We start from the raw sequence: 19,502 nt of genomic DNA, 5'->3' as shown, positions 1-19,502 counted from the left end.
TACGCCACTGCGATGTTTGCTGCTTGAGATTTCACTCTTCAGAAAGAATCTATCCGTCATTACAGTTTTTATACAAGCCACGTTGCAAAATAGAAGTGCCTGTGTGCAGTATGTTACAATCATTCCAGGTTGGCTGAACATTACTGCTTTCCTTTCAGACCATCGTGCGTGGGAGTATGATCGGTCATGGAGACTACATCTCAACCATGATCTCCGACATGAGCAGGTTGTCGGTGACCAGCTCCAACTCCCTGAGGAAGAGCAGCCCTTCGGCCAGGAAAAGGGCCCAGTCCCTGGGCAGGCTGGGGGAGGTGAAGGAGGGGGACACCTACCAGTATGAAGACCTGGGAGAAGATGAGCTGGAGCAGCAGCAGTGGAGAGACAGGGCTCATAACATCCACAGTGAGAGTGGGACGAGTATTACCCTACAGCCGAACGGCGTTCTCCCCAGGGCCAAGTCCACCTATGAAGTGAGCATCAGCTGTCTGGAGGGACCCCTGGCTCCATCCCAGCCAATGCAAGTGCCTATTAAAGGGGCTTATATCAGCTGTGAGGTGGGTAGCCCCACAGAGACACTGATGGTTAAGAGAGACTTCCAGGTGCCCAGGGTTATGCCACAAAAACAGAGGCCTATCTCGTTCTTCTACAGCCCAGCCATGGCTGTCCAGCATACCGACCATGGGGGTCGCCCCCCTCCGGAGTACAGCACCAACCTCTACATCCACTCCCACAACAGCCCTGTCAGACCATACTCCTCCTACGACCTGAAGGTGAGCAGATCACTTAATCATAATCTCTCATCTATATTTTAGATGGACATTGTCATAGGCCAGCCCGTTTGCTGCTATAACAGCCTCCACTCTTCTGGGAAGGCTTTCCACTAGATGTTGAAAATTTGCTTCGGGTACTTGCTTCCATTCAGCCACAAGAGCATTGGTAAGGTCGGGCACTGATGTTGGACAATTAGGCCTGGCTCGCAGTCGGCGTTCCAATTCATCCCAAAGGTGTTTGATGGGGTTGAGGTCAGGGTTCTGCGCAGGCCAGTCAAGTTCTTCCACCCCAATCTCGACAAACCATTTCTGTATGGACTTCACTTTGTGCATGGGGCATTGTCATACTGATATAGGAAAGGACTTCCTCAAACTGTTGCCACAAAGTTGGAAGCACAGAATCGTTTAGAATGTCATTGTATGCTGTAGCGTTAAGATTTCCCTTCACTGGAACTAAGGCAGAGAGCTATACACCAGTCCAGCCGACTCTTGGCATTTCGCATGGTGATCTTAGGCTTGTGTGCAGCTGCTCGGCCGAAAAACCGATTTCATGAAGCTCCCGACGAACAGTTATTGTGCTGAAGTTGCTTCCAGAGACAGTTTGGAACTTGGTAGTGAGTGAGGACCGACAATTTTTAAGTTCTTCATCACTCGGCGGTCCCATTCTGTGAGCTTGTGTGGCCTACCGCTTTGCGGCTGAGCCATTGCTGCTCCTAGACGTTTCCACTTCACAATAACAGCACCTACAGATGACCGGGGCAACTCAAGCAGAGCAGAAATTTGAATGAACTGATTGGTTGGAAAGGTGGCATCATATGACGGTGTCACGTTGAAAGTTACCGAGCTCTTCATTAAGGACATTCTACTGCCAATGTTCATCTATGGAGATGGCATGGCTGTGTGCTCAATTTTATACCCCTGTCAGCAACAGGTGTGGCTGAAATTGCCGAATCCACTAATTTGAAGGGATGTTCACATACTTTTGTATATATAGTGTAGTCAACCAATATCACATTGGCCAGTAGCTAACTCTGGTATAAACTGTAACTTACAGCTTTACTCTTTTAAAAATCCTTTTCCATAATATGGCCAGTGAGTTAGTTCTTAAACTGTTTTTTTTTTAGGTAAAACATCTTATAGCAGCCTGCATTCCTGCATTCTACAGTTGATTGTTCAATTAATGCTGTTGTTTTTTTTGGGATACTAAAATATGATTTGTGACTTGATTGCTTCGATGTGCTTGTAAACATTGAGAGATGCTATGTTTGGCATAATCTCAAGGGTACATTGAGTTACCTATGGCAACGTTTTAGCAGGGAGCGCACCAGGTGAAGTCAATGCATAGTGTGAGAGTGAAGCACTGTGATTTATATCCAGTAATAAAGCAAGCCAGGGACCCTGGGAAGACAGCCAACTCTACCTCTCTCTCTCTCTCTCTCTCTCTCTCTCTCTCTCTCTCTCTCTCTCTCTCTCTCTCTCTCTCTCTCTTTTTTTTGTTATCGTCCAGGCAGAGTCGGCTCTGAGGCACCACCAGTCAGGCTTCCTACCAAGCACCACCAGTAGTCCCTTCATGAGTGGCTTCAGACCCCACAGGATGGTACACTCCTCAGCCAGCTACACCCTGGGACTGTCTCCCAACATGGGCCTGAGACCCAACGGCCCTGACCCCTTTCTGAGACACTCAGGCTGCCCTAATGCTCCCTTCCCCGGACAGGACAGCCCCTCCCAGCTCCGGCCTTCCCCCACCGGCTCCCTGGCCACCAGCCCTCTAGGCACATGTTCCCCTGCCTTCAGACCCCCTCAGAACCCACAGAGGCCGCCACCAGACCCCCCCAAGGTGACCCATAAACAGTTTAAGGCTGCCCTGAACATGGTGGTGGACAAGGGAGACCCTCGGTCGTACCTGGAGAACTTTGTGAAGATTGGAGAAGGGTCCACAGGGGTGGTGTGTATCGCTCGGGAGAAACACAGCGGCAGGCAGGTGGCCGTGAAGATGATGGACCTGCGGAGACAACAACGTAGAGAGCTGCTTTTCAACGAGGTATGACGACCTCCAGTCAACACTATCCTCAATGACCCCCCTCAAAACACCACCCCGAATCACCAATAAATCATGCTGGGATACATCACATAACAGAGCCCAGATGTTATTTATTTGTTGCCGGGTTTAACATGTTTATGCATTTTAAATTGTCAAACAAAATACATTGAAACTGCTGGGTCAAATGCCCCCTTAGATCCATCTAGTTCTAGCGTAGAGATAGATAACACGAAGTCACTGTTTTGGTACACTGTAAAGTCCATGGAGAATAAGAGCACCTCCTCCCAGCTGTCCACTGCACTGACACTAGGAAACACTGTCACCACCGATAAATCCACCCGTACAAATCAGCTGGTCTAGACAATCTGGACCCTCTCTTTCTAAAAATTATCCGCCGCCATTGTTGCAACTCCTATTACCAGTCTGTTCAACCTCTCTTTCGTATCGTCCGAGATCCCTACAGATTGGAAAGCTGCCGCGGTCATCCCACTCTTCAAAGGGGGTGACACTAGACCCAAACTGTTACAGACCTATATCCATCCTACCCTGCATTTCTAAAGTCTTCTAAAGCCATGTTAATAAACAGATCACCGACCATTTAGAAGCCCACCGTACCTTCTCATCTGTGCAATCCGTTTTCCGAGCCGGTCACGGGTGTACCTCACACCTGCTCAAGGTATGAAACAATATCACAACCGCCATCGATAAAAGACAGTACTGTGCAGCTGTCTTCATCGACCTGGCCAAGGCTTTCGACTCTGTCAATCACCGCAATCACCGCAGACTCAACAGCCTTGGTTTCTCAAATGACTGGCTTGCCTGGTTCACCAACTACTTCTCAGATAGAGTTCAGTGTGTCAAATCGGAGGGCCTGTTGTCCGGACTTCTGGCTGTCTCTATGGGGGTACCACAGGGTTCAATTCTCGGGCTGACTCTATTCTCTGTATACATCAACGATGTCGCTCTTGCTGCTGGTGATTCCCTGATCCACCTCTACGCAGACGACACAATTCTGTATACATCTGGCACTTCTTTGGACACTGTGTTAACAAACCTCCAAAAGAGATTCAATGCCATACAACTCTCCTTCCGTGGCCTCCAACTGCTCTTAAATGCTAGTAAAACTAAATGTATGCTTTTCAACTGATCACTGCCCGCACCCGCCCGCCCGACTAGCATCACTACTCTGGACGGTTCTGACTTAGAATATGTGGACAACTACAAATACCTAGGTGTCTGGCTAGACTGTAAACTCTCCTTCCAGACTCATATTAAACATCTCCAATCCAAAATTAAATACAGAATTGGCTTCTTATTTCGCAACAAAGCCTCCTTCACTCACGCTGCCAAACATACCCTCGTAAAACTGACTATCCTACTGATCCTTGACTTCGGCGATGTCATTTACAAAATAGCCTCCAACACTCTACTCAGCAAACTGGATGCAGTCTATTAGAGTGCCATCCGTTTTGTCACCAAAGCCCCATATACCACCCACCACTGCGACCAGTATGCTCTCGTCAGCTGGCCTTTGCTTCACATTCGTTGCTAGGTAAATCTCCACCTTATATCAGCTCACTATAACACCAACCACTCATAGCACGCGCTCCAGCAGATATATCTCACGGGTGATCCCCAAAGCCAACACCCCCTTTTGCCTCCTTTCCTTACAGTTCTTTGCTGCCAGCAAAAATCGCTGAAGTTGGAGACTTATATCTCCCTCATTAACTTTAAACATCAGCTATCTGAGCAGCTAACTGATCGCTGCAGCTGTACACAGCCCATCTGGAAATAGCCCATCCAATCTACCTACCTCATCCCCCTATTGTTTTAATTTATGTTTTTGCTCTTTTGCACACCAGTATTTCTACTAGCCCATCATCATCTGCACATCTATCACTCCAGTGTTAATCTGCTAAATTGTAATTACTTCGCTGCTATGGCCTATTTATTGCCTACCTTCTCACTCCATTTGCACACACTGTATATATACTTTTTTCTATTGTGTTATTCACTGTACGTTTCTTTATTCCATGTGTAACTCTGTGTGGTTGTTTGTGTTGCACTGCTTTGCTTTATCTTGGCCAGGTTGCAGTTGTAAATGAGAACTTGTTCTCAACTGGCCTACCTGGTTAAATAAAGGTGAAATAAAAAAAATAAGAAAATAAAAACTCTTTCCCAGACAATAATACCCAAATAACCTTTTTTTTGCCCATGAGTACCCTCTTGAAATCATCAGGTACGTTACATGACACCTCTGTTATCAACTGTATGTGTTTGTCCAGGTGGTGATCATGAGGGACTACCAGCACAGGAATGTGGTGGAGATGTTTAAAAGTGCCCTGGTGGAGGAGGAGCTCTGGGTCATTATGGAGTACCTTCAGGGTGGAGCACTAACCAACATTGTGTCTGAGACCAGGTATGGAGACATTGCACAGAGACATACACAGCCAGAAATAACTGCTGTCATACAGGGGGAAAATTGTATTGAGGGGTCAATATAATGTAAAATATAAGCATTTTTAAGAGACAATACTTCAAGGACATGTGTGACAGAAGGATGAAGCAAAATTCTTGTTATGTCTTCAGTACCTATTTTCACCATTAAGGGGTAGTGTGGTACTAATTAGTTGAGAGGACAGGCACAGTCACTCCCATTCTCACTGCCACTTTAGCAAAACACTGTCCTCCTATGGGAAAATATAATCTGATAACATCATTGGATTTGTGTGTGTTCAAATGAAATGTGGTGAAATTAATTTAGTCCCAAAACACAATTGTATCTATGCTCTCATCCTGTTCAGTACTGTATATCAGATACTCTAGAAATGCATAAATAAAAGCAAGAAATTGGCCCACTCGATATAAGACACAAGGAATTGTCAGTAAATTTGAACTCTACCTGTCAATGTATTTTAAATTCCAAACTGAATGTTGGCTCATTCACAATACAGAGACAGGGGTATACCTCAGAGCCTAGAGACATGGGGACTGAGTGCATTTCTAACTGACATATACAAATGGGCCAGATCACATTGGCTGTCATTTTCAGTTTTTGTCAGCAGAACCCAAGATTTGCTAAATTATACCTCCTTCATACTCCAATCCAACCCCAAATAAGTTTTTTTAAACAATCAATAAAGCTATTAGCCAGAACAAAAAAAATACTATTTTCTGGGGTGTTTCTGTAGCACAGTTCTTCAGTGTTCAAAATCACCTAGGCTATATTTTCATGACGCAAACACGAGATACAGTGAATGCATGTAGTTGTCTGAACTTCACCTATACCACCCACCACTACACTCTTCGAAAAAAAGGTTACATCTAGAACCTAATAGGGTTCTTCGACTGTACCCATAGGATAACATTTTAAAGAAACCTTGATGGTTCCACATAGAATCGTTTTGGCCTCCATGTAGAACCCTATCCACAAGGATATACTGCTTTCACTGGAACAGGCCCAGATCCCTTTCATTTGCTTGAAGAAAAGACGCAGGAAAAGGGGCCACAGATCAGGCATCCTTCTGAGAATCCATAGGCGAGCGAGTAAACTCCCACTACTATCCATTCTTCTTGCTACCGTGCAGTCATTGGAAAATACAATTGTACATCGACGATGTCCCCCCCATAGTGAACGTACGTACATATCCCAACAAGAAGCCATGGATTATAGGCCACATCCGCGTCGAGCTAAAGGCTAGAGATGCCACTTTCAAGGAGCGGGAGACAAATCTGAACGCTTATAAGAAAACGTGCTATGTCCTCAGACAAACCATCAAACAATCAAAGCAGGATACAGGATTAAGATAGGAACCTATTACAGCTGCTCTGACACACATCGGATGTGGCATGGTTTGAAAACTATTACGTACTACAAAGGGAAACCCAGTCGTGAGCTGCCCAGTGACGTGAGCCTACCAGACGAGCTAAATGCCTTTTATGCTCGCTTCGAGGCAAGCAACACTGAAGCATGCACGGGAGCACCAGCTTTTCTTGATGACTGTGTGATATCGCTCTCGGTAGCTGATGTGAACAAAAGGTTTAAACAGGTCAACATTCACAAAGCCGCTGGGCCAGACGGATAACCAGGACGTGTACTCAAAGTATGCGTGGACCAACTGTCTAGCGTCTTCACTGATATTTTAAAACTCTCCCTGCAATATCTACATATTTCAAGCAGCCAACCATAGTCCCTGTGCCCAACGAAGCAAAGGTAACCTGCCTAAATGATTACCGCCCCGTAACACTCACGTCGGTAGCCATGAAGTGCTTTGAAAGGCTGGTCATGGCTCACATCAACAGCATTCTCCCGGACACCCTAAACCCACTCCAATTCGCATACCGCCCCAATTGATCCACAGATGACGCAATCTCAATCGCACTCCACACTGCCCTTTCCCACCTGGACAAAAGGAACATCTATGTGAGAATGCTGTTCATTGATTACAGCTCAGTGTTCAACACCATAGTGCCCACAAAGCTCATCACTAAGCTAAGGACTCTGGGACTAAACACCTCCCTCTGCAACTGGATCCTGGACTTCCTGACGGGCCACTCCATGTGGTAAGAGTAAGCAACAACATGTCTGCCACGCTGATCCTTAATACTGGGGCCCCTCAGGGGTGTGTACTTGTCCCCTCCTGTACTCCCTGTTCACCCATGACTGCGTGGCCAAACACGACTCCAACACCATCATTAAGTTTGCTGACGACACAACAGTGGTAGGCCTGATCACCGACAACGACGAGACGGCCTATAGGGTGGTGCCAGGACAACAACCTCTCCCTCAATGTGAGCAAGACAAAGGAGCTGATCATGGTCTACAGGAAAAGGTGGGCCGAACAGGCCCCCATTAACATCGATGGGGCTGTAGTGGAGCGGGTCAAGAGTTTCAAGTTCCTTGGTGTCCACATCACCAACGAACTATCATGGTCCAAACATACCAAGACAGTCGGGAAGAGGGTACGACAAAACCTTTTCCCCCTCAGGAGACTGAAAAGATTTGGCATGGGTCTCGAGATCCTCAAAAGGTTCTACAGCTGCACCATCGAGAGCATCCTGACTGGTTGCATCACAACCTGGTATGGCAACTGCTCGGCATCTGACCGTAAGACGCTACAGAGGGTAGTGCGTACCGCCCAGTACATCACTGGGGCCTAGCTTCCTGCCATCCAGGACCTATATAATAGGCAGTATCAGAGGAAAGCCCATTAAACTGTCAGAGACTCCAGTCACCCAAGTCTAGGACCAAAGGCTCCTCAACAGCTTCTACACCCAAGCCATAAGACTGATGAACAATTCATAAAATCGTCACTGGACTATTTACATTGATCCCCCCCCCCCTTTTGTACACTGCTGCTACTTGCTGTTTATTTTCTATGCATAGTCACTTCACCCCTACCTACATGTACAAATGACCTCAACTATAACCTGTACACCCGCACACTGACTTGGTACCGGTACCCCCTGTATATAGCCTCGTTATTGTTATTGTGTTACTTTTTATGATTATTTTTTACTTTTGTCTATTTGGTAAATATTTTCTCAACTCTTCTTGAACTGCACTGTTGGTTAATGGCTTGTAAAGTAAGCATTTCACGGTAAGGTATACACTTGTCGTATATGGCGCATGTGACAAATAAAGTTTGATTTGATATATCAGTGTCACTCTCCTATGCAGGCTGAGTGAGGAGCAGATAGCCACAGTCTGTGAGGCTGTGCTGCAAGCCCTGGCCTACCTTCACTCCCAGGGGGTTATCCACAGGGACATCAAGAGTGACTCCATACTGCTAACACTGGATGGGAGGGTAGGTCTCTCTCTCATAAGTATTTTTAATTCAGTGGAGAAAAACACTTCTGTTTATAATTTAATTTTAATGTCCCTGTATAGATCAAGCTGTCCGACTTTGGGTTCTGTGCTCAGATCAGTAAAGACATCCCCAAAAGGAAGTCTTTAGTGGGAACACCCTACTGGATGGCTCCGGAGGTCATCTCTAAATCACCATACAGCACTGAGGTGAGAAAGATATTCAAAACAAATTTATATCCTAACAAACTGTGCATGTATATTACTGCATACTAATGACATACTAGCTGTATCCAAACAAATACTCATGATGTCCAGTATTCATGTGCATGTCAACACTGACTGAAGGTGAATATATACTGGTTTGTTGTTTCTGCCAGGTAGATGTGTGGTCTCTGGGTATCATGGTAGTTGAGATGGTGGATGGAGAGCCCCCTTACTTCAGTGAGACCCCTGTTGCAGCCATGAGAAGACTGAGGGATGAGCCAGCTCCCACTGTACGGAACGCAACACAGGTCAGAGGTGAAACAGAATACATACATAGAGGGCCTCCCAAGTCTGGGGCTGTGTCATTACCGGCTGTGACCGGTAGTCCCATAGGGCGCGTCCGGGTTAGGGGAGGGTTTGGCCGGGGGGGCTTCATTTGGCTCATCGCGCTCTAGCAACTCCTTGTGGCGGGCCGGGCACCTGCAGGCTGACTTTGGTTGTCCGGGTTAAGCGAGCGGGTGTTAAGAAGTGCGTTTAGGCGGGTCATGTTTTGGAGGACGCATGACTTGACCTTCACCTCTACCGAGCTCGTTGGGGAGTTGCAGTCATGAGACAAGATCGTAATCACGAAATTACGAAAAAGGGGGGTAAAAAAATAAAAGAATACATGCATAGAGAGATAACACCTTTTCTCTATTTCAACATGTCTGCTGAATTAACTTGGACTTCACACTTTGTGTAGGTCTCCCCGGTGTTGAAGAACTTCCTGGACCGTATGTTGATCCGAGACCCAGTGGAGCGTGCCAGCGCCACAGACCTGCTAGAACACCCCTTCCTCCTAAAGAGCGGCTCCCCGCAGTGCCTGGTGCCCCTGGTGGAACAGTACCGCAAGCGCATGTCCCGCTGCTGATCCCCCCTTGATGGACCCTGATCTCTGATTACTACTGTACCCTGAGTGTGACCTGCCCAGGCCCAACCCAGTCAGCACCCATCCCAGTGAGGGAGCAGCTCCAGAGAGCCTGGTGCTGCTACAGAGTTCATGGCAGCGGGCCGGCAGGCTTGGTAGACAGTGACACAGCCTGCAAATCTAAGAAGCACTTTAACAGTGAGTTGGCGTAGTGTTACGGCAGCATGCAAACAAACAGTATTCCTCACTCATCTCAACAACGTCTGGGCCTACCTGTGATAGACAACATCCAATGGAATTCCTCTCGACACAACACCAATCTAGCATCGGTGCATTATATAAAACTTGAAATCCAAGGGAACTGTAAACTGTAGCATATTGTGAACCTTTACCGTAATTGAGCAGTTTCCCATCGTAGTGTTTGGAAATTAGTTGTGTATTTTCAGCTTGTGCTATAGGCTCAAGCTGTGGTAGCTCATGACTTTGAGAGAAGCGTGATGTTACATACCTCTACAACCATATGGGACACTGACTGAAGTTCAGTGAAACCTTGCACCTTGCCAGTGAACAATTTGCATGGCCAAATGAAGCACACCTGGCCTGATCGGAATGGTTCAAATATGCTTCTGAGAGATGACATGAGAGACATCCTCCAACATCACCATGACAAATGTGTAGATGGGTTGGCTGTTTGTAATTATATTGGGCTCAATGAATCATATTTCTTTTAATATTTATTATATTTTGCTTTTCTGAAAAGGGTTGTGAACTGTTTGTAGCCTAAGATGTGAAATTGCAAATAAGTTAACATTTTAGATTATCAACTTGAAATGTAGCGGTTGAACAAATAATGTAAATACAGATACTGTATATTAGGACTTACTACTTGCAGAGCCATTGTATAGTTAGTTATATGGGATGAATTTGACTTAATTTTGAAAGTGTGTGTGTTTACGTTTGGACGCTGTGTTAGTGTTGCCTCAAACATCCCTTCCACTGTGTTGTGACTGACTTTTGAAACTACAGGATGTGGGTGTTGCTACTGAACGTGTGTGTGTGTGTGTGTGTGTGTGTGTGTGTGTGTGTGTGTGTGTGTGTGTGTGTGTGTGTGTGTGTGTGTGTGTGTGTGTGTGTGTGTGTGTGTGTGTGTGTGTGTGTGTGTGTGTGTGTGTGTGTGTGTGTGTGTGTGTGTGTGTGTGTGTGTGTGTGTGTGTGTGTGTGTGAAGTATTTGAATTGGTTTGAATAGATAAAGCACACAGGTTTGGCATGTGAAGAACATCCACCAGCTGAGAGCACATTGCACATTGTCTTCGTATTCTTACCAGTGACACAACATATTTCATGTATTTGTATTTCTATGTAGGACATTCATGAAAAAGATAATTATACATTATTTACATTTTCTAAAAATCAATAAATAATGCATATTGACTCTTGATCTTGATAATCTAAGCACTGTTATTTTGTTCCAATTCAGTTTGATGTTTTATGCCCCCTTTCACACAGTTGTATATCTCTCTCTCTCCCAGCTCTCTCTCTCACATACATACATCATATCAAATGCAGAAATGACAATTCTGTCACATTTTTTTATATTTTAATAAATATATGACAAGTCACATAGCATAGCTTGTGCATATTAACATCATGATTCATTGTAAATAATTATACATGACAGGCTTACCTAGAATATAGGCTACATATTCCATAGTATAATAGTATAATATAACATTATTTTTGACAAATAAAATCGACACTGCCATCATTACGATTGACGCATATAGCACATGACTGAATCGACAGACAAAGCAATGGACTATGTTCATTAGACTGAAGAAACACGATAGAGCTATAGGATTATCGTTATTTTACAATCTAAGAATATAGGAGATAATGTACCACACTGCTTGAACATGTGGAATCTAAAGTGCTTTTTCAAATCGACTTCTCCTAATTCTTCAAATTGAACAATTGTTTTCCCTGTTACTCCAGGGAGACAACTTGGGAAGTGCTCTCAAATTCACACTTCACCCCGCTAATGCTGTCCACGCTTGGCTGACTGTTAACTCTCTGGTGCGTGTGTGAAAAGGGAAAAGTCTCGGACCGGGACATCCTCCCTCTGCCCTGTGAGGAACCGGAGGAACAGTCAATTACCAGTCTCATGAACTCGGGGGCAGTGAATCTCCGCAGTAATCTGGTCCCCAGCCCGGTGAACCCCGGTGGACGGACAGGAATCTTCTCCGGCTCCATCTCTGCTCTGTGGAAGAGGAGTTTGTTGAGTCGCCCGTTCGGTGGGAGGCTGCCACGCTTCTGACTCCCTCTCCTGCTTGTTTGAGTGACGTCATTATTATCATTTTTTGGCGCCCTGATGGAATCCTCGGGTGCTCTCTGAGATTTATTTATACCGATTAAAAGTGCTTTTGGTGCCGTGACGGATTTGTCAGTGTCGTTTGTCACCTCCCAGGTGCTCTTTTGACATTCAATCTTTGCTATCAGGGATCTCTCGTCCTGCAGCGAGGCTCTCTTTAATTTCCTGCCTGATAGGCTCATGTCACACACATCACCCTGATAGGACTGCTTTCTGCTGCTCAGGAGGTCCAGGTTAAATGGCTTTGCTTTGTCCCAGAGTGGAATACTCTCTGGCTCCTCCTGTTTCATTCCTCTGGGTCTGTTGACATCTTTCTGGCATGGCGATGGGTGATGGTTCAGTGTTTTAACTCCCCTCATGTCCCGTAGCTTATGGTTCTGTATCTGTTTGGGGGTGAATATGTCATCCTGTTCTTCTTCTGACAGGGCCCGCTCAAGGTGATTTCTATCTAGAGACTGATTCTGGCATCTGATGCGCGCCCACAGTTTGTTACTGTCCCCGACCCTCAGCTGTCTCTGGAACACGCCAGGCAGATGGTCTTCATCCTGACTCTGGAACTGTTTAGAGAACCTCTCCAGAACCTGCCTGGGGAGCTTGTTGGGCTGCTGCCGCTCTGTCCCGGCCTCCATCCCAAATCCGACCTCCCCTAGTGGGTCATCTGACACTACCCCCCTCCTCCCAGAGTTCAGGGCCTGGACACAGTGGTCATGCCCAAAGAAGTTGGCCACCTGGATGGCAGAGTGGCCAGCCTGATTGGTGCGGTCCAGTCTCAGGCCCATTCTTTTGAAAGCCCTGACCAGGAAATCCAACACGTGGCTATGGCCGGTGTAGGCTGCGTACATCAGGGCGCTGTTCCCCCAGGCATCAGATACATCAGGGTCCGCGTTGAACTGCACCAGGAGTTTGACCACGTCCAGGTGGCCAAGCTCACAGGCCAGGCTCAAGGAGGTACGCCCGTGCTCATCCTGGCAATTCACGTTGGCCCCTTTTTCCAGCAGCAGGCGGGTAAACTTGGCCCTACCCGCGGGGTCCTGCAGGCAAACGGCGAACATTAAAGGGGTACGGCCATTTTCCGTCTTGGAGTTGATTATGCGGTTGTCCAGCGCATCCAGGACGAAGCGCGCCAGGTGCACTTTGCCATCGTGCATGGCGTCCAGGAAGGTCTTGGTGCCAGAGCCCTGACGCAGATCCTTAGGTCTCATCATGCTTGACGGTAACTTCTGGAGGTGAGCCTCAGACTGTGTTCTGAGATAGGAAAGGAGAGTGAATCAGGGCCCCCTCTGTGTTGACAGTGAGTGTATTTACCTCAGAGTGAGCCTCAGCGAAGAGCTGCATGTGCTTTTATACCTCTCTCTCTACACACCCTCCTCGCGTTGTCAAGGAAACAGCCATCTGAGGTCCATTATGCTGCTGCAACATCCGTTCAGAATAACTTCCCTCCGCCGGGAGGAAATATATGCTATTTGAACTGAATAATTACTCAAGGAGAAAAACATTGCTGCGTTTTTGATGTGTGCCAGGTTAAAGCGGTTGCAAAAGAGGTGCTTAAATCAGTCTCTTTCTCCCCCAGGTTTAATACCATTCTTTTACATACAGCTCTAATTCAATTTAGCAGCCTCTCTCACATGGGTCAAAATAGAAATCTTGGATTTTTAATTTTATACCATTTCGTTGCTAAAGGTCAGCTAATCCTGCATGATATGAACGTTTTAAATAATGTATTATATTATGACTTATACATATGCATGAATATAGTTTCTTCTCTTACCAAAGTTTTCAGAGAATAATATAGTATAGTCAGGTTTGGAGCACTGATTTAGCTTTTTAAGACAGAATGGAAATTTGAGTTTTCATCACTGCACAGGTGCCAAAAACACCATCCCACCCCTATGATACAGCTCCAGTGAATTGAGGTGTTATTTACATACTGTAGCAACTCCCCTCGGCTCTCTTGTGCCAGGAAACCTGGCCCTCTCACTGCCTTTGATCCCTTTGATCTCTGTAATCAGTGACAAGAACTCTGTTTGTACGACAACGTCTATTCTTTTCCCATGTAACCTGCTGCATGCTGTGATACTAATAATGTGTAATGTTCTGTCCACGTGACAGGTGAGAGGTCTCTGAACATGGCTAACGTAATGAATAGTGTATTGAGGAAAATGTTTTTTCAATGCTTTATTTGTCCTGTTGAAGTGTTTCGCAACCAACTGTTTTGTAAATCACTGTTATTTTTTGTTTTCCATATACACTGAGTTTAGAAACATTAGGAACACCTGCTCTTTCCATGACGTAGACTGACCAGGTGAATCCAGGCGAAAGCTATGGATGAATGGGCAAGACAAAATATTTACTTGCCTTTGAACGAGGTATAGAAGTAGGTGCCAGGCGCTCCGGTTTGAGTGTGTCAAGAACTGCAACACTGCTGGGTTTTTCACGCTCAACAGCTTCCCGTCTGTATCAAGAATGGTCCACCACCCAAAGGACATCCAGCCAACGGCAGGCCAATGGTAAAAAAAATTGGAATTGATGAAAGAGGACAAAGAAGGCTGACAAATTGTGCAGCGCAACAGACTGGCTACAGTTAGTCAACTGACAGTCCAGTACAACAATAGTGCCCAAAGACCCATAAAAGAATGTACAACTCGTCGTACATTGACATGAATGGGGTATGGCAGCTGACGACCTGGGGTATGGCAGCTGACGACCTGGGGTATGGCAGCTGACGACCTGGGGTATGGCAGCTGACGACCTGGGGTATGGCAGCTGACGACCTGGGGTATGGCAGCTGACGACCTGGGGTATGGCAGCTGACGACCTGGGGTATGGCAGCTGACGACCTGGGGTATGGTAGCTGACGACCTGGGGTATGGCAGCTGACGACCTGGGGTATGGCAGCTGACGACCTGGGGTATGGCAGCTGACGACCTGGGGTATGGCAGCTGACGACCTGGGGTATGGCAGCTGACGACCTGGGGTATGGCAGCTGACGACCTGGGGTATGGCAGCTGAAGACCTGGGGTATGGCAGCTGACGAGTTCAACTTCTTTCAGCAAAAAACAAGAAACTGCAATTGCAGTGTTCTAAGGAATGAAAACACTGGACACTGGAAAATTGCAAAAACATTGTCTGGTCTGATGAATCCTGGTTCCTGCTGTTTCACACTGATGGGAGGACTAGGGTATGGAGAAAACCACATGAGTACATGCATCCATTATGCTGCATGTCAACATTTCAGGCTAGTGTTTGTGGTGTGATGGTGTGGGGTAGTTTCCATTTCACACATTCGGCGCCTTGATAAAAGTGGAGCAACATTTGAATGCCACAGGATATCTGAACATCAGTGCCATTCAGATGCATCCCTTCATGAGAGCAATGTATCCATCTGCAAATGTATTTTTTCAGTAGGATAATGCCCAATGTCACAAGGTTAGGACTATACAGGAATGGTTCCGTGAACATTATGGTGAATTCTGCTTACTGCAGTGGCCTGCCCAGTCACCAGATCTCAATGAGAATCTGTGGGTTGAGAAAAAATGAGCTAATCAGTATAGAGATCCACTGTCGGCCAACTTGTGGGAAGCATTGGAGCATTGGAAGCATCGGAGTCAACATGAGCCAGCATCCCTGAGGACACCTTGTAGAGTCCATGCCCTGACGAATTTAAGCTGTTCTGATGGCAAAAGGGGATGCAACTCAATATTAGGAACATGTTCCTAATGTTTTGTACACTCAGTGTACATAGATCATTCATTTGATGATGTTGTTCAAAAACCTTATTCATGTTCCCCTCAGCAACTCCTTTCAATAAGTTTATTGTTTCAGGTTCAATGGCATTGACCTGTAAGAGCGCAGCAACCAGGCTCCTGGAAGAGGAGATTTAGAGGAGGCAATGGGGATGAATCAGCCCATTCTGTCTGTCAACTGGTGTAATTAACCACCAGCAGTATACACTAACACACTAACACAACTTGGCCTGAAGTAGAAAACGCTTAAGGCAAAAAAGGCCATTTTTAAAATCATGTCCAGCAGCACCCCCCTCCACGCCTTCTGTTGATTTTAATTAGGTTTTAATTGCTAATATAAAAGACAGCAGGAGAAAAGCAGGACCCAGATAGTGTAGGTGAGAGAAGAAGCACTTCCTTACTGTTCACCAGCCGGTCAACATGTCTCTTCATCAAAACCCACAGCAGGTCTCTGATGAGCCAGATCCATTATCTCAACATTACATCTAAGATTTCCCCTCAGATAGATTTGATCAGAGGCAATGTGATACAAATAGGACTGAAGTTTACTCATGCAGAAACTAACAGTAAGAGTTTAAATCTGGTTGTTTTGGTATTTGTATTTATTATGGATCCCCATGAGCTGTGTATAGTGCACATGCTATCATGTGTGTATATATGCATGTGTCTGTGTCTGTGCCTATGTCTGTGTTGCTTCCCAGTCCCTGCTGTTCCATAAGGTGTTTTTTTAATCTGTTCTTTAAATCAAATTTTACTGCTTGTATGAGTTACTTGATGTGGAATAGAGTTCCATGTATTTAATATATAATATAATAATATATGCCATTTAGCAGACGCTTTTATCCAAAGCGACTTACAGTCATGTGTGCATACATTCTACGTATGGGTGGTCCCGGGGATCGAACCCACTACCCTGGCGTTACAAGCGCCATGCTCTACCAACTGAGCTACAGAAGGACCACATTTAGTACTGTACACCTTCCATAGTCTGTTCTGGACTTGGGGACTGTGAAGAGACCTCTTGTGGTATGTCTTGTGGGGTATGCATGGGTGTCTGAGCTGTGTGCCAGTAGTTCAAACAGAGAGCTCGGTGCATTCAACATGTCAATACCTCCACTTTGAGCCAGGAGAGATTGACATGCATATTATTTATATTAGTTCTCTGTGTACATCCAATGGCCAGCCCTTTTCTGAACGAATTGAAAAGTATTTTTTTGTGGCACCTGACCACATGACTGAACAGTAGTCCAGGTTCAAAAAAACTAGGGCCTGTAGGACCTGCCTTGTTGATAGTGCTGTTAAGAAGGTAGAGCACCGCCTTATAATGGACATACTTCTCCCCATCTTAGCTACTGTTGTGTCAGTATGTTTTGACCATGACAGTTTACAATCCAGATTTACTCCAAGCAGTTTAGTCACCTCAACTTGCTCAATTTCCACATTATTTATTACACGTTTTAGTTGAGGTTTAGGGTTTAGTGAATGATTTGTCATAAATACAAAACTTTTAGTTTTAGAAATATTTAGGACTAACTTATTCCTTGCCACCAAATCTGAAACTAACGGCAACTCTTTGTTAAGTGTTGCAGTCATTTCAGTCGCTGTAGTAGCTGACGTATAGTGTTGAGTCAAAGCCAGTGGCAATTCATCAGTAAAGACTGAAAAAAGCAATGGGCCTAGACAGCTGCCTTGGGGAATTCCCGATTCTACTTGGATTATGTTGGAGAGGCTTCCATTAAAGAACACCCTCTGTGTTCTGTTAGACAGGTAACACTTTATCCACAATATAGCCATAAAACATGTGTTTTTCCAGCAGCAGACTATGATCGATAATGTCAAAGCCATTATGGGGTATTGTGTGTAGATTGATGAGGGCAAAAACATGTTTGATCCATTTTAGAATAAGGCAGTAACGTAAGAAAATGTGGAAAAGTCAAGGGGCCTGAATACTTTCCGAGTGCACTGTATATGTTATTATAAACTGGGTGGTTCAAGCCTTGAATGCTGATTGACTGACAGCTGTATATCCGACTGTATACCAGGGGTATGACAAAACATTTATTTTTCCTGCTCTAATTACGTTGGTAACCAGTTTATAATAGCAATAAGACACCTCGGAGGGTTTTGACATATGTCCAATATACCACGACTAAGAGCTGTATCCAGGCACTCCGTGTTGCGTCGTATGTAAGAACAGCCCTTAGCCATGGTATATTGGCTATATACCACACCCCCTCAGGCCTTGCTTAGCTATAACACCAGAGAAGTAAAAAAATAAATAATAATAAGTTGAACAATCATACATTAGCAAGCATACAAACAAAAATCTATGAAGGCCTAAGCTCTATTTTCTTGCTGTTAGTATAATTTAATTATGCCAATGTGCTTTCATCAATTGAAAGCCCTTCATCTATTTTATGAGAAATTGTAAGATTTCTTGTTGCATAAAATAGACGCAGACCAGTCTTTAAATAATAGGTAATAGAATTTATTATCGGAGCGCGCTCCCACTCAAAACAAAAGCATCGGTTTAAATACAGATCATGACGTCATTTCACTGTCTTAAACGAACGCCCCCTCCCTCTCGACAGGACAATGTAAGGTGAAAAGTTCATTCTATGTTACTAACACACTCCCAGATAACTTTTGACCCCTCAACATTATCGATCACCACTGAACTGACAGGTTTAATTAACAGAAACCCTAGGAATGCACCCTCTGCCTAATCTAAAAACCCCAGAGCTAGGTTTCAGGTTGGGTCAACCATAGGCTAACGACCTTATGTGTTTACACAGTCCACAACCCATTTGTTCCTGCCCAGTTGGAATGGTGTTCATTAACATTCTATTCCTCCTTGTCCTGTCACACAATTTCTTCTTATGAACTCATATTGTTAATCAGATATAATATAACAGAGTATAAGTTTACTTACAGTTTCATTTAAAATGATTTGTTCATTCATATTAATCATAATTTCCTAACACTTGCCGCTCTCCCTCTGTGGGACTTTCTCGGCTGCTCTGATTCAGTAGCTTGCTCAATGTCAATTTCCTGAGATACAGCTTTTCCCTTTTGGGGCGTCTTTCCTCTTCCTTTTGTAGTTGCCACAACTGTAGCTTCTGAGATGGTCTCTGGCACTTCCTCCGTGACAGTAGGAGACGGAGTAGTGCTAGTGGCCTCAATGGGAGCTGCATCAGTAGACTTTGCTCTTCGTGTTGTTTTCTTGACAAGTTCCTTTTTCAGATGGAACTGTTAGCAGGTGTGTCTGTGATGGCCAATACAGCACGGCTTGGAACTCTGCTTGCCCAATCCGTATCCAGGATCAAACAACCCGTTTTATAATATATCATTGTAGTGCAGATATGTAATAATGTGGTCTTAGCAAATATTTGTATAAATATTTTAATTATGGTTCTACATTCACCCTCTTGATTGCAAGGATACATTTCGCCGTCTACCCTCAAATATTTTAGGCTTTCCCCTTCAATTTGAAGTTATCCCAAGGGGTAACTTAACTCCAGAGGACCTCAGTTGTATTTTCTGGTAAAAGCGCAGACTGAGTGGTGTATCAGCGCTGAATGTCCTCAAGAGACAGCTTTATTCCTTTAGCTCCAGGACAGCCAGCGTCTCCGCTTCTCACCACCATCCTACTTTAATTA

General features: G+C 45.2%; 1 protein-coding gene across 1 annotated transcript in view; it reads left to right on the top strand.

Moving 5' to 3' along the window:
• LOC118362421 (serine/threonine-protein kinase PAK 6) overlaps positions 1-9,735 on the top strand; it is a 31,467-nt gene extending 21,732 nt beyond the window's left edge. The window contains exons 3-9 of the mRNA XM_052486164.1: positions 159-770; positions 2,278-2,811; positions 5,097-5,230; positions 8,492-8,618; positions 8,702-8,827; positions 8,998-9,132; positions 9,567-9,735. Coding sequence (XP_052342124.1) covers positions 159-770; positions 2,278-2,811; positions 5,097-5,230; positions 8,492-8,618; positions 8,702-8,827; positions 8,998-9,132; positions 9,567-9,734 — 1,836 coding nt within the window. The 3' untranslated portion in view covers position 9,735. The remainder of the gene's footprint in view (positions 1-158; positions 771-2,277; positions 2,812-5,096; positions 5,231-8,491; positions 8,619-8,701; positions 8,828-8,997; positions 9,133-9,566) is intronic.
• Positions 9,736-19,502: the final 9,767 nt, after the last annotated feature.

The sequence above is a fragment of the Oncorhynchus keta genome, chromosome 29 (assembly GCF_023373465.1).
Source record: "Oncorhynchus keta strain PuntledgeMale-10-30-2019 chromosome 29, Oket_V2, whole genome shotgun sequence".
Classification (NCBI taxonomy): Eukaryota; Metazoa; Chordata; class Actinopteri; order Salmoniformes; family Salmonidae; genus Oncorhynchus; species Oncorhynchus keta.
This window is presented reverse-complemented; position numbering and strand designations above follow the sequence as displayed.